The sequence below is a fragment of the Schistocerca piceifrons genome, chromosome 8 (assembly GCF_021461385.2).
Source record: "Schistocerca piceifrons isolate TAMUIC-IGC-003096 chromosome 8, iqSchPice1.1, whole genome shotgun sequence".
Lineage (NCBI taxonomy): Eukaryota > Metazoa > Arthropoda > Insecta > Orthoptera > Acrididae > Schistocerca > Schistocerca piceifrons.
Window position 1 is genome coordinate 408,001,708 of NC_060145.1, and position 16,580 is coordinate 408,018,287.

The 16,580-nt window shown below is 45.3% G+C and overlaps 1 protein-coding gene across 1 annotated transcript in view; it reads right to left on the bottom strand.

The window, feature by feature from the left end:
* The window catches only part of LOC124712389 (L-dopachrome tautomerase yellow-f2-like), a 128,182-nt gene that overhangs the window by 40,355 nt on the left and 71,247 nt on the right, over positions 1-16,580 (bottom strand). The window contains exon 2 of the mRNA XM_047242684.1: positions 10,289-10,604. Coding sequence (XP_047098640.1) covers positions 10,289-10,604 — 316 coding nt within the window. The remainder of the gene's footprint in view (positions 1-10,288; positions 10,605-16,580) is intronic.

Sequence of the window (16,580 nt, forward strand, 5' to 3'; positions counted from 1 at the left end):
ACACTTGCGTACTACAGTGTCATAATATGCTACGCATATACCGATTACTAGACACTAATCTTTACAAGTAAAACGGCCCATATCTCAACAGGTATTGGTTTCCGGATAGACACAATGTGATCAAAGACATCCGGACACCCCCAGAAACATACGTTTTTCATATTAGGTGTATTGTGCTGCTACCTATTGCCCTGTACTCCATATCAGTGCCCTCAGTAGTCATTAAACATGGCGAGAGAGCAGAACGGGGCGCTCCGCGGAACTCACGGACTTCGAATGTAGTCAGGTTTTTGGGTGTCACTTGTGTTATACGTCTGTACCCGAGATTTCCTCACTCCAAAACATCCCTAGGTCCACTGTTTCCAATGTGGTAGTGAAGTGGAAACGTGAAGGGACACGTACAGCACAAAAGAGTACATTCAGACCTCGTCTGTTGACTGACAGAGACAGGCGACAGTTGAAAAGGGTCGTAATGTGTAATAGACAAACATCTATCCAGACCATCACACAGAAATTCCAAACTGCATCAGGATCCACTGCAAGTACTATGACAGTTAGGCGGGAGGTGAGGAAACTTGGATTTCATAGTCGAGCGGCTGCTCATAAGCCATACATCACGCCGTTAAATGCAAAACGACGCCTCGCTTAGTGTAAGGAGCGTAAACGTTGGACTATTGAACAGTAGAAAAACGTTGTGTGGAGTGAGAAAACACGGTGCACAATGTGGCGATCCGATGGCAAGGTGTGGGTATGGCGAATGCCCGGTGAACGTCATCTGCCAGTGTGTGTAGTGCCAACAGTAAAATTCAGAGGTGGTGGTGTTATGGTGTGGTCGTGTTTTTCATGGCGGGGGCTTGCACCTCTTGTTTTGCGTGGCACTATCATAGCGCAGGCCTACATTGATGTTTAAAGCACCTTCTTGCTTCCCGCTGTTGAAGATCAATTCGGGGATGGCAACTGCATTTTTCAACACAATCGAGCACCTGTTCCTAGTGCACGGTCGTTGGCGGAGTGGCTACAAGACAATAACATTCCTGTAATGGACTGGCCTGCAGAGAGTCCTGACCTGAATCCTAAAGAACGCCTCTGGGATGTTTTGGAACGCCAACTTCGTGCCAGGCCTCACCGACCAACATCAGTATAGCACTCCATGAAGAATGGGCTGCCATTCCCCAAGAAAGCATCCAGCACCTGATTGAACGTATGCCTAGGAGAGTGGAAGCTGTCATCAATGGTAAGAGTGGGCCAACACCATATTGAATTCCCGCATTACCGATGGAGGGCGCTACGAACTTGCAAGTCATTTTCAGTCAGTCTTCTAGTTTTGACCCACACTGTCTCCTGTAGGATATGTGAGACTTTTTTTAAAGCCCTGTACGAGATGTGTACGGTATGGCAAGCGGTTGTGGGGAAGAGCAAGTTATGAAAGCTGATAATTAAAAATAAATGACGAATACTAAGAATAATGAAGTGGGTTGTCAAAAAGAAAACGTGCAGGATTTTTTAAAGAATTGTGATTATTTCAGTATACAATGTAAGGCTTATATTCGGTGAAATGTTCAAGATATAGGAATGAGGTTTATATCAAACGATAATAGGCAGAGGGGGTAAGTAGTACTCTTGTATCAATCGATATTTTGAAGCAAGTACCCTTTTGTTTAAAAAAAAAAAAACGCAGCGAATCACGTTTTTAATGAACGCTATTGAAAAGAAGATATAACCCTCTTTAATTTTGAAGATTATAATTTTGGCAAAAGTACCCGAGATATGTGTGAAAACTGAAGGGGAGTGCGACCAGAGTCGGCTATTGTATTTTAAACATTGTAAAATAGCGGTCTCATGCCAGTTTCCATCATACTATCAAATCTTTCGATCGTTTCCTTTTCTCACAAAAGCTATTCACTTAAAAATGTGTTCATTGACACATTTGAAATACTTTTCTAAGCTCCACATACACTATATATTAGTATATACTGTAGTTTCATTTCAAGGAGTGTAGCTGACCGTCTTGTGTAAAATATGCTAAGACGAAACATACTTTGTCTCTGTAGCGTTGGCCTATCTTGTTGGACGACGAAGCAAGGCATGAGAGCTCCACTTGATGATATTTCAACCCCAATAGCAGATTTTGGTCGCCTTGTATTTCATCTTAACCACATTTCGCTGAGCAATTTAGAGAAATCACGGAAAACCGAAATCTAGATGCTGGATGTGGAATCGAACCTCCGTCCTCCCATATGCGAATCCCGTGTGCCACCTCACTCGGTAAGACGCAGATGTCACTGAGGCGATACTGTATGTGATATGCTACGTCACGCGCGTGGCGCAATGCTTATCCTTACGACATTCGGGTTGCCACGGGAGCGATACCAAGCAACAAGACACAGCAGTTGGCGATAGCTTCGTGTGCGGCGCATTGCTACCAGTCTCTTCTTGAACAGTTTCCATGTATTTGACGTATCTATTCGAGCTATGGCTCTCCTTACAGCGTTAAAGCAATTTTATATGCTAGCTACATTTGTTATGCAACATTGTATGGTCCAAATTTGATCAGATGTAAACTGGAGGGTGACTACATTTCTTATTGCAAGGTTTTCAAAATATGTGCTGTGTTTTACTTAATTTAGAATTATCAACAAATATGAGCTGTAGGAAAAGAGAACCAGTTCATTATCAAACTCTGTTATCAGAATTCAGATGCCAAAGAATCTAACTTTTTTTCGAATAATTCCCTCAGAATGGAAATATTGCATCTCGAAGAACAAATGTGAATCCCAAAACAGTAGTTCCTTAAGTTTTTACGCGAGAAGTAAACTTTTACATAGAAAATAACTACAGAGACGGTTGTACCGTTGCTTCATCCACATAAAACTATTTTGAACCACATCAGATGACTTGAAGTTTCTATCCTCCTGTATCATACGATGCAGTTGCGCGGAGAAACCTACACTCCGTTTCGCTCTGGGCCATACGCTGAGAACTGTATTGATGTTACATCGCTGTCGTCCCAGTGTGAACCAGTTACGGTAACTACGATGTAAATGCTTGGAAAAATACCAATAATTTTCATAAACATTATACAGCTGTTACTAAGAAATGTGAACTCTAAGTAGCATCAAAATTGTGGGAAATTAGGCGTGTTTCTTGCTGAACATCTTGATTTATATTAATCACATTAGTTCTGGCGCTGAGCTTTTTGTATTACAATTTTTTGTGAAGATCAGTTAAATACATTTTTATGTACAGGCCCCACACTTGGAATCTGTGTACTGAAGAACTGACTTACTTAGACGCTTGAAACCGTAGGTACACAAAAACAACATATCTATCTTAAAAGCTGACTACAATCATGTCGTTTCAACCACAAGTTTTTATTATAGAAATATTTACATCTGGTAATCCAAACTAAGGTTACTCTTTGTAATTAATCAGTATGTAGTTTCCTTCATGTTGATAGCACGGTTAATGTTTGTAGTCCACTTTCCTCCAAATAGTGCCTTTAGTTCAAATAGGTATTTTGTGCATAGAATAAACATACCACGAAATTTAACTCTCGAGAAATTCAGTTCAAAGTTATGTTTGACCTATGACTGACCTTTGTTGTCTCTAATATATTCCAGTTGCCCAATTTTCATGGTTTACATGTTCCTCATCTTATCTATTTCTTGTTTCTCCTCGTGATTCTGGCATCTTCATTTGCCTCAAGGACTCACTTCTCAGCTTCGGTCACTCTCAACTGGTAAGAATGATTATCTTATATTAAGCGCAGAATATATTCCTGGCAATTGTAGAACTTCACGCCTCCTAACTGCCCCACATTAAAATGAATTACAGCCATATAACTCTGACAATAGGAACTCGAACTACAGGAAAGTCTGTAAGAGAAACAACGCTCGAAAGCCAAATATATACAAGGCAAACATAAGAACATCGCAAAGCGTATCTTCTAATAGTAGTGTTAGCTTGCAAAAGAACTGTATAGTATACGCTTCTCGAGCAAGAATCTAATGATGACATTGAAGTGTGAAAGCAGCTGAAACAAGGTCTTTAAATTCATTTTTAAAAAACTTCCTCGTGTCCATTTCAATAATTTTAACCACCATTTCGTTCAAAAAGCTCTAAATATCAATTTAAGATGAAAAATAAAATATCGATTTTTTTGAAGTTACCAAGGGGGAAGGAACACAGGGTGACGAATGAAAATATTGCTCAAATTTAGGGCTTTTTTTTTTCCTCCGTAGTGGAATGTAGTTGACAAATGGGGTTTGATGCAATGAGTAAAGCATAAGTTGAACTTTCTATTGGTATTTTTATTGAAAAATATTAATATCTTCACTGTGTAATTAGGAGTTTCCCATCGCAGCTCTGAAATGAGTAGATCGACGGTTGTCGCTATAACGTGAAATTAACATATCACCCTGATACTTACAGATGCAATTTTAATTCATCGTAGGACTTTGCAAACAAAAAAACGAAAAAAACGAAATTATAGAAATTTCAGTATGAGCATAGAAAATCGGCTGCGGTGAACTGAAGAGAATTGTCTGCTTTAATAGAGACCAAAAATGATTAAAATCGGATGAAAACTGTAGCGAGGGCAATGACAAACATTCCGGAAAACGTGATTTTGATAAAAACGCGTTCACAGTTTGACCTGGATTTATCATATAAAATGGGACAAAACTTGAAGCTCATGGGATATTATCGATGCCTGATCCATGATAACTATCGCCCCTACTAGTGAATGGCCGCTTTCTGCTACTTTGACCTGACAAGCCCTCATTTTCGTCCTCAAGGCGCCTTTCGTCACTGAGATCATCGCCACTGGCGTCTCTATCTTCATAGAATCGGCGCATTTCATTGCCGATTTTGATCTGAAGGGCATTTGCCACGTGAATTAAGGCAGTATGGTCCACACTGAATAGACATTCGGCCAAAATTGAAACAATGTTGACAGTTTTGCTTCGGCTGGATGTTATGTTTGGAGCGTATGTCTAAATGAGACCACTGAAACTTTAGTTCACATTTTGCGTAAAACTGCCAAAACAACGCTCCATCAAATCAGGTTTACTCAGATCGGTATAAATAGGGGTGATAGCATCGACAACGACTTGTAGCAATGGCGTTTTGTGTTTATAACTTACCAGTTCACCGGTTGCTTTAGCGCGCTGCCAGATGCACGAGGATTGCTCGCAAGCAGGACAGAAGGAATGTTGACGAATATAATCCGATAAATTTTTGTGAAGTAGTGTGTCATATTCTCAGCAGAGTCGAAATTATCACGAATATTTTCCATAATACTGAGCGTCTACCAGGGGCCGTGCAATCTCGGCTTCAAACGCTCATAGAATTGTTACTTTTTGAAATCCTCTCATAATATTTTGGGGAATACTTCCTCAATGTATGCATGGTGATCCATTGATCGTGACCAGGCCAAATATCTCACGAAATAAGCGTCAAACGTAAAAACTACAAAGAACGAAACTTGTCTAGCTTGAAGGGGGAAACCAGATGGCGCTGTGGTTGGCCCGCTAGATGGCGCTGCCACAGGCCAAACGTATATCAGCTGCATTTATTTAAATAGGAACCCCCATTTTTTATTACATATTCGTGTAGTACGTAAAGAAATATGAATGTTTTAGTTGGACCACTTTTTTCGCTTTGTGATAGATGGCGCTGTAATAGTCACAATCATATGGCTCACGAATGTCGACGAACAATTGGTAACAGGTAGGGTTTTAAATTAAAATTATTTCGGTTGTTCCAATGTGATGCATGTAACTTTGTCAACTTATCAATTCTGAGAACGCATGCTGTTACAGCGTGATTGCCTGTAAATATCACATTAATGCAATAAATGCTCAAAATGATGTCTATCAGCCTCAGTTGCATTTGGCAATACGTGTAACGACATTCCTCTCAACAGCGAGTAGTTCGCCTTCCGTAATGGTCGCACATGCATTGACAATGCGCTGACGCATGTTGTCAGGCGTTGTCGGTGGATCACGATGGCAAATATCCTTTAACGTTCCCCACAGATCCGGTGAACGTGCGGGCCATGGTATTGTGTTTCGACGACCGATCCACCTGTCATGAAATGGCTATTCAATACCACTTCAACATCACGTGAGCTACATGCCGGACATCCATTATGTTGGAAGTACATCGCTATTCTGTCATGCAGTGAAATATCTTGTAGTAACTTCGGTAGAACATTACGTAGGAAATCAGCATACATTGCACCATTTAGATTGCCATCGATAAAATGGGGTCCAATTATCCTTCCTTCCACAATGCCGCACCATACATTATCCCGCCAAGGTCGCTGATGTTGCACTTGTCGCAGCCATCGTGGATTTTCGGTTGCGCAATAGTGCATATTATGCCTGTTTACGTTACCGCTGTTGGTGAATGACGCTTCGTCGCTAAGTAGAACGCGTGCAAAAAATCTGTCATGGTCCCGTAATTTCTCTTGTGCCCAGTGGCAAAACAATACACGGCGTTCTAAGTCGTCGCCATGCAATTCCTGGTGCATAGAAATATGGTACGGATGCAATCGATGTTGGTGTAGCATTCTCAACACCGACGTTTGTGAGATTCGCGATTCTCGCGCAATTTGTCTGCTACTGATGTGCGGATTAGCCGCGACAGCAGCTAAAACACCTACATGGGCATCATCATTTGTTGCAGGTCGTGTTTGACGTTTCGCATGTGGCTGAACACTTCCTGTTTCCTTAAATAACGTAACTATCCGACGAACGGTCCGGACACTCGAATGATGGCGTCCAGGATATCGAGCAGCATACATAGCACACGCCCGTTGGGCATTTTGATCACTACACGATATCGACCTTGCTGCGATTGGTAAACGGTCCATTTTAACACGCGTAATGCATCACGAAGCAACTACCGTCCGAACTGGCGGAATGTTACGTGATACCATGTACTTATACGTTTGTGACTATTACAGCGCCATGTATCACAAAGCGAAAAAAAGTGGTCCAACTAAAACATTCACATTTCTTTACGTACTACACGCATATGTAATAAAAAATGGGGGTCCCTATTTAAAAAAACGCAGTTGATATCCGTTTGACCAATGGCAGCGCCATCTAGCGGGCCAACCATAGCACCATCTGGTTTCCCCCTTCAAGTTAGACGAGTTTCGTTCTTTGTAGTTTTCTCGTTTGATGCTTATTTCGAGAGATATTTGGCCTGGTCACTATCAATGGACCACCCTGTATACATTCGACTTACGTAATAAAACATTTTCGTGAAGTTTCGACCGTCACCACGTCGATCCGCCTTTAATCGTGTCAGTTGTGTTCCTGTGGTCTCTACCAATGCGGGTTGCTTCTGCGTCATATCGCGAGTAGCATCGCATATCGTTTCACCCTTGACCATCGTCTCTCCTGGACTGCCATCTCCAGACAATCCAAGCCAAGGGACGCTCCCGACTCCGTCTCCTCAAGCTCTTTTCTGGCCGCACGTGGGGTCTGGACCCCTCCACCATCCTCCACACCTATAAATCCCTTATCCGCCCTATTCTGTGCTACGCTCATCCCGCCTGGATCTCCGCCCCTCCTACCTCTTTTCAAATCCCTTCAAATCCTAGAACGCCAAGCGCTCCGCCTCACCTATCCCACGCGGATCCTCTATGACCTTATTCCGTTCCCGCACCTCCTTCTTTTCCTCGAACGGATACGGATCCTCTACACCTCCCGCAAACTTAATCCCCATCACCCGCTTGTCTCTCCCATCCTCTCCCAACCCCGTCCGCTGCCGCGCCTTCATTCCCACATCCCACCTGCTCTCCATCTCTCCACTCTCCATACCCTCGCCCAAGGTGGCTTCCAGCAACTCCCCCTCCCTGATGATGCCCTCACCCCCCCCCCCATCTATCCCTCCTCCCAACTTTGATCCTCCTCTTCTCCACCCTGTGTTTTTCTCCTGAGGGCACCCTCTCTCCTTTCTCTCCCTTCCTCCCTCCCTCCTCCCCTGGGCTTCCCCAACCCCCCCTACCTTCTCTCCTCCCCCTCCCTTCTCCACTGCCACTGGCATCTACACACTCCCCTCTCCCTCCTCCCCCCTCCCACCTCCCCCTTCTTTCCCTATTTGGCAGGTCCCCGGACACGTATAGTGAACTTTGGCGCGCCAGAGATCATCGCCTAGTGTTTGTATGTGTGTGTGTGTGTGTGTGTGTCGTCGTATTCGTGTTCAAGTGTTCCAGTGTTACTCGTTTGTGCTCCAACGTTCGCGTGTGCCATCTGTCCTCACTGTGCGTGCCCACATGTCTGAACATTTTTATTTTGGACTCTGCGCCCGTAAACGGCTCCGTGTGTTTTACTTTTGTATGTCTACGTTTGTATGTCGACCCTGTCTGTTCCGTGCTTGTCTTCTTTTGTCTCATTAGTTTTCTCTGTGGCCGAAAAGTGGCGTAATGTGCCGCTGCTGGCCTTCCTGTATCAGGTGTGAAATTACCAATAAAGAAAAAAAACGCGAAACTTCCTGGCAGATTAAAACTGTTTGCCGGACCGAGACTCGAACTCGGGACCTTTGCCTCTCGCGGGCAAGTGCTCTGGCAACTGAGCTACCCAAGCACGACTCACGCCCCGTCCTCACAGCTTTACTTCTGCCAGTACTTCGCCTCCTACGTTCCGAACCTTACAGAAGCTGTGAGGACGGGGCGTGAGTCGTGCTTAGGTAGCTCAGTTGGTATAGCATTTGCCTGCGAAAGGCAAAGGTCCCGAGTTCGAGTCTCGGTCCGGCACACAGTTTTAATCTGCCAGGAAATTTCATATCAGCGAGCACTCCGCTGGTGAGTGAAAATCTCATTCTAAAGAAAAAAAAAGCGTATCGTATTGCCTCAGTGAGAACCGCACCAAAGAGTTTTCGAAAGACATAAGAAAGTACGAGGGGGGACCCAAAAGAAACCGGATTCCGAGGGCGCTGCCACTCGTAAACGTAGTGCAGAGTTCTCACGCTAGATGGTGTTAGTAGAGACCTTCATGAAACAGCTGTGCAGATGGCGTCAGTGTAGAGCTGAACGTGGAAGTGTGGTATTGTGTTTCTCTGACTGTTGGCGGGTTATCTCTGTGATGTCGTTATGGCAATTTTAAAAGAACAAAGAGTGGGTGTGAAATTTGTTTCCTGCTTAAAAAAACTGCAACGGAGACACACCAAATGCTTCAGGAAGCTTCCAGAAGGACTCAATGAGCCGCACACAGGTTTTCGAGTGGTTTGGGTGCTTTAAACGTGGTGAGATGTGTGTTGAAGACCAAGCTCGTTCTCGACGCCCTTCAACATTGCGAAATGAGGAAAACATTGAAAAGGTCCGCCAAAAGATCGACCAAATTTCAGCAGAGACAGGAATCGGTTGGAGTTCGTGCCAGCGGATTTTGAGTTAGGATTTGCACATGAGACGTGTTGGTGCTAAATTTGTTCCGCGCCTTCTCACACAGGAGCAAAAAACCATCCGCATGAATGTGTGTCAGGACTTGAAAACAGAGATTGCGCGTGATCCAAACTTCTTGAACAAAGTCATTACAGGGGATGAGAGTTGGTGTTACGGGTATGACCCAGAAACCAAGCAAGCGTCAAGCCAGTGGAGGACTCCCAACTCTCCCAGACCAAAAAAAAGCAAGGCAAGTGAGGTCAAATGTGAAGACGATGATCATTGTCTTTTTTGATGTTCGTGGAATTGTGCATCGGGAATTCGTACCCCCTGGCCAGACTGTTAACCAGCACTTTTACTTGGATGTTTTAAGGCGTCGGCGAGAGGATGTGAGGAGGAAACGCCCGGAACTTTGGCGATCAGGTGACTGGTTTCTGCATCACGACAACGCTCCAGCACACACGGCCTTACGAGTGACCCACTATTTGGCATCTCAGAGGTGGTCTGTCGTTCCCCACGCTCCGTATTCGCCGGACCTAGCCGCGTGTGACTTTTTCCTATTTCCACGAATGAAAAAAACGCTAAAAGGGGAGCGTTATGACGATGTGGAGGTGGTAAAAACAGCTTCGCAAAGGGCGCTGGACAATATCAAAGAGTTCCAAACATGCTTCCAACAGTGGGAAAATACTTGACAAGTGCATCGCATGTAATGGAGAGTATTTTGAATGTGATTGAAGTAATTTTGTAAAAAGGTTCATCAATAAATTTCTTATGACAACAATCCGATTTCTTTTGGTCCCCTCTCGTATAACCGTGCAATAACGTGTTTCAGTTAAGATATCGACAGCAGTAAAACACTCTAGGTGAGTGGGGGGCAGCGGAGGCGCCACTCACTGTGTACGGTGACGTATCCCAGCGTGGCGGGCACGCCGGCCTTGCGGCGCGGCACGGTCAGGAAGAGGCGGTCGCGCCACACCTCGAGGCCGTGCGGCAGGTTGGTGTGCGGCGTGTAGCCGGCCCGCAAGGCGTCGGCGGCGGCCGGCTGCTCGGGCCACGTCCAGCTGACCGCCTGCCACGAGAACGCCTTGCGCACGCCCTTGGTGGACGAGGCCCGCGCCTGCGGCGTCACCGTCGCCAGCAGCACCGCCGCCGACGTCAGCAGCGTCGCCGCCGTCGTCAGCAGCGCCGACGTCGTCATGGCGCTCCGCGTCTGCGCCCAAACGTCCACGTCAGTACCTTTGTTAAAAGTCCTGGGAACACACTGCATCTCAGGAAGCTGCTACGGATGCGAGGAAAGCTTCACTGCAAATACGAACGTAGCCAAAGCCTCGTGGGCAAACAAAAATTTAACGAAGCCAAACTTAGCGTAACGAGAGTACCACGAAGAGTTATGCTCTACCAAAACTATAGTTCGGTATTGTTGGTAAATTATGAGGTGCATTCAAGTTCTAAGGCCTCCGATTTTTTCTCTAATTTACTACTCACCCGAAATCGATGAAACTGGCGTTACTTCTCGACGTAATCGCCCTGCAGACGTACACATTTTTCACAACGCTGACGCCATGATTCCATGGCAGCAGCGAAGGCTTCTTTAGGAGTCTGTTTTGACCACTGGAAAATCGCTGAGTCAATAGCAGCACGGCTGGTGAATGTGCGGCCACGGAGAGTGTCTTTCATTGTTGGAAAAAGCCAAAAGTCACTAGGAGCCAGGTCAGGTGAGTAGGGAGCATGAGGAATCACTTGAAAGTTGTTATCACGAAGTAACTGTTGCGTAACGTTAGCTCGATGTGCGGGTGCGTTGTCTTGGTGAAACAGCACACGCGCAGTCCTTCCCGGACGATTTTGTTGCAGTGCAGGAAGGAATTTATTCTTCAAAACATTTTCGTAGGATGCACCTGTTACCGTAGTGCCCTTTGGAACGCAATGGGTAAGGATTACGCCCTGGCTGTCCCAGAAAATGGACACCATCATTTTTTCAGCACTGGCGGTTACCCGAAATTTTTTTGGTGGCGGTGAATCTGTGTGCTTCCATTGAGCTGACTGGCGCTTTGTTTCTGGATTGAAAAATGGCATCCACGTCTCATCCATTGTCACAACCGACGAAAAGAAAGTCCCATTCATGCTGTCGTTGCGCGTCAACATTGCTTGGCAACATGCCACACGGGCAGCCATGTGGTCGTCCGTCAGCATTCGTGGCACCCACCTGGATGACACTTTTCGCATTTTCAGGTCGTCTTGCAGGATTGTGTGCACAGAACCCACAGGAATGCCAACTCTGGAGGCGATCTGTTCAACAGTCATTCGGCGATCCCCCAATACAATTCTCTCCACTTTCTCGATCATGTCGTAAGACCGGCTTGTGCGAGTCCGAGGTTGTTTCGGTTTGTTGTCGCACGATGTTCTGCCTTCATTAAACTGCCGCACCCACGAACGCACTTTCGACACATCCATAACTCCATCACCACATGTCTCCTTCAACTGTCGATGAATTTCAATTGGTTTCACACCAGTAAGGTAGTATCGACATATGATACCACAGGATTAGTAGGGATAGAAACATATCACATTCTGAAGGACGACAGTTCAAACCCATATCCGGCCATACTGATTTAGGATTTCTGTGATTTCCCTAAATTGTTTCAGGCAAGCGCCAGGATGGTTCCCTAATACGATGGGACCAATGACCTCGCTCTTTGGTCTCTACACCCAAATTAACCAAGCAACCAAAGAATTATAAATGAATGTGGAAGAGATAAAATGGGAGCCGACGACATCTTTCTTTTCTTTTGTTTGTTTGGCACATAGTTAGAACCACACATCATTCACTGTTAGTCCACTCTGTATTTTATATCCTTACAGAAAGTATGTTGCATTTTATATGAAGTAAAAATTAACCGATGGCGTAACTCATGAGCTTTTATACAACCAAAGGAGTTACTTTTGATGCAAGGACAGTCTACAAATAAAATCATAAATATATGCCTATATAACTTTTCTTGTCAATTTGTACTCAGAACGTTCTTAATCATTATCAAATGCAAAGGGTTTTCTGTTATTACTGATAAATGCGAAAATTGTTCATGACTAACAGAAAAATGTTTTGTGTAAGTTCGACAAGGTGTTCAAGTTAGATTTGATAAATTTTTGCTTTGCGGTCTTTTTTTAAAATTTTGTTCAGAAAAATTGGTTAGTGCAGTTTTCCCAGGTTCGAGCACGGACTATCTGTTTTAGTGTATGTGGTAACTGGCGTTGGTTTTTTAAAAATATATCCGAACATAAAGTGCTCCCCATATTTTCAGGTTTTTTTGGAGTACAAAGACAGAATTACTTCAATTAAAGATCTTTGCAGCCGGCCGCAGTGGCCGAGCGGTTATAGGCGCTTCAGTCCGGAACTGGGCGACTGCTACGGTCGCAGTTTCGAATCCTGTCTCGGGCATGGATGTGTGTGATGTCCTTAGGGTGGTTAGTTTTAAGTAGTTCTAAGTTCTAGGGGACTGATGACCTCAGATGTTAAGTCGCATAGTGCTCAGAGCCATTTGAACCATTTTGAAAGATCTTGGCCTCCCTGTTAGAAGAAATTGTAGCCTTTTTGTTTGACTCAAAGTTGTCGCCTGGACTTTAGAAGGGACGCGAGCACGCACTGCGTACATTAGTTCTTCTCAAATCTCGCAGAAACCATTTCCCGTACTTAACACGGACGTCTTCAAAAATGGTTGAAATGGCTCTGAGCACTATGGCACTTAACTGCTGAGGTCATCAGTCCCCTAGAACTTAGAACTACTTAAACCTAACCAACCCAAGGACATCACACACATCCATGCCCGAAGCAGGATTCGAGCCTGCGACCGTAGGGGTCGCGCGGTTCCAGACTATAGCGCCTAGAACCGCTCGACCGCACCGGCCGGCAACGGACGGCTTCCTCTGAAGGAACAGATACGAATAAACTCCTGGAAAGGGGAAACGTATTAGCTACAAAGTAAAGTTTGCATCAGCTGTTGCGCTGCAATAGTCGACTTCCGGAATGTTTTATCAGACATCCGTTGGTTGAATCGCACTCTGATTCTGCTTACGTCGCAACCGTATCAGTTTCCTCCTCAGTATCGTTTTGTAACAGCGTACTATTGCGCGTGTGTGTCGGTTTACTGGTCGTGCTGCAACAGCGCAAGACAAGGTCTGTTGATTCGACTACATTAAGTAAGTAAAAACGTGATTTGATACGCTGATCCACCTGAAGACGAGGACATAAGCCGCCTAAAGGCGTCATGTGGATAAATGAAAAGTGAAACAGGTAACAGTTTCAACTTATCTTCTATGTCATAAACAGACGCAGTTCCCAAACTCGATCCACCAAGGACGGCGTAAGTGCATTCGTTACCACTGGGTGAAATTTATTGCAGAACTCATGAAATTTCCCTGCTCTCTCGTACCTGTTTCATGAAATGTCGAGTCTTCAACCGATTTTGTTTGGCTCTACTTTCGTTTGTAGGTGGTCAGTATTTCAGCTGGCTAGTTGTGGTACCTTTTGACGCCTCTCTGGCATCTGTCGATGTCCACCGTTTTCGTCTTGATCGTTGTTTCATCCCTCTCGTTCTACACAGATGCCTAGTTAATTGCCAACCGTACAACTGTTCCCCTATTAGCTCAGTGGATTTAAACTACATAAATTTACACGAAAATTTGGAAAAGATGAAACATATATGTGGGTTTTTAGACACATTTAAAAAGATGGAAAGATGGTCGATTTATAAAAGCGTTCACTTCTTCTCCGTTTTTAAATTTAAAAAGTTATTATAAAAATAAAACGTATAATGCAGTAACGAAGGTCATCTTCAAAGGAAGCACCGTATATTCACGGGAAATTTGAGGACTTGCTATGGAAATGTTTTACGAGAGGGAAAAATGAGCTACAGTTGGGTCGTAGCATGGGAGTATAAGCAGAGGGATTCAGTGAGTTTTAAATGAAGAGACAGCCAGTCTGCTCCCTGCCGCCGTTGGATAAGCAGCTGCCAGCAGCAAGTCGTATACTCTTAGCTCACTTATTTGTTACATAGTTTAATTCTTAATTTATTTGAGTGTTTTTGGTACTTGCATTGTTTAATTCATAAATTTCTGGCGTATTATAGTATTTGAGAGTTGTAGAATCGCGTTTTAGTATCTGAATAGTGTAACATCGCGTAGTCTCCTTCCGCCGCCGAGCAGTGTGTCAGCAGCATTACTGCATTTACTAGGCAATCCTGTATTTTAATAACCGTTTAACTTTTGTGTCGAATTGTTTGTGCTCTCTGTAGATTAGTTCAAATGGTTCAAATGGCTCTGAGCACTATGGGACTTAACTGCTGAGGTCATCAGTCCCCTAGAACTTAGAACTACTTAAACCCAACTAACCTAAGGACATCACACACATCCATGCCCGAGGTGGGATTCGAACCTGCGACCGTAGCGGTCGCGCGGTTCCAGACTGAAGCGCCTAGAACCGCTCGGCCACACTGGCTGGCTGTAGATTAGATCAGACGTTCTTTGCACAACAGTTTTTAGCATGGATAGGGACTGCAACTGCTATGTTCGGATGCAGGCTGAGTTGGTATCCCTTCGCTCCCAGCTTCAGGCAGTGTTGGCTTCGGTCACACAGCTTGAGGCTGTTGCCAATGGGCATCCCCCGATCGGACTATGGCTGTGGCTGCCCGGGATACTGCCCACATTGAGGCTGACCCCCCACCTGTGGTAGAGTGGGAGGTCGTCTCGAAGTGTGGCAGGGGGCGAAAGACATTCCAGAGGGCTGAACGGAAGGCCTCTCGAACCGGTTTCAGGCTCTGTCTCAGGCTCATACTGGTCTTCGGCCGGACAGGGCTGCTAGTCCTGTTCCAGAGGTTGCCCCTCAGTCTGCAAGATCCGGGCGGTCGCAGAGGGTGGGCTTACTGGTAGTTGGGAGCTCCAACGTCAGGCGCGTAATTGGGCCCCTTAGGGATATGGCAGCAAGAGAGGGGAAGAAAACCAATGTGCACTCCGTGTGCATACCGGGGGGAGTCATTCCAGATGTGGAAAGGGTCCTTCCGGATGCCATGAAGGGTACAGGGTGCACCCACCTGCAGCTGGTCGCTCATGTCAGCACCAATGATGTGTGTCGCTATGGATCGGAGGAAATCCTCTCTGGCTTCCGGCGGCTATCTGATTTGGTGAAGACTGACAGTCTCGCTAGCGGGATGAAAGCAGAGCTCACCATCTGCAGCATCGTCGACAGGACTGACTGTAGACCTTTGGTACAGAGCCGAGTGGAGGGTCTGAATCAGAGGCTGAGACGGTTCTGCGACCGTACGGGCTGCAGATTCCTCAACTTGCGCCATAGGGTGGTGGGGTTTCGGGTTCCGCTGGATGGGTCAGGAGTCCACTACACGCAGCAAGCGGCTACACGGGTAGCAGGGGTTGTGTGGCGTGGACTGGGCGATTTTTTAGGTTAGATGGCCTCGGGCAAGTACAGAAAGGGCAACAGCCTCAAAGGGTGTGGGGCAAAGTCAGGACATGCGGGGACCAAGCAGCAATCGGTATTGTAATTGTAAACTGTCGAAGCTGCATTGGTAAAGTACCGGAACTTCAAGCGCTGATAGAAAATCGTTATAGGTACAGAAAGCTGGCTGAAGCCAGAGATAAATTGTGCCGAAATTTTTACAAAGGCACAGACGGTGTTTAGAAAGGATAGATTGGATGCAACCGGTGGTGGCGTGTTTCTTGCTGTTAGTAGTAGTTTATCGTGTAGTGAAGTAGAAGTGGATACTTCCTGTGAATTATTATGGGTGGAGGTTACACTCAACAACCGAGCTAGGTTAATAATTGGCTCCTTTTACCGACCTCCCGACTCAGCAGCATTAGTGGCAGAACAACTGAGAGAAATTTGGAATACATTTCACATAAATTTTCTCAGCATGTTATAGTATTAGGTGGAGATTTCAATTTACCAGATATAGACTGGGACGGTCAGATGTTTAGGACGGGAAGTAGAGACAGAGCATCGAGTGACATTATACTGAGTGCACTATCCGAAAATTCCCTCGAGAAATTAAACAGAGAACCGACTCGTGGAGATAGCATCTTGGACCTACTGATAACAAACAGACCCGAACTCTTCGACTCTGTAAGTGCAGAACAGGGAATCAGTGATCATAAGGCCGTTGCAGCATCCCTGAATATGGAA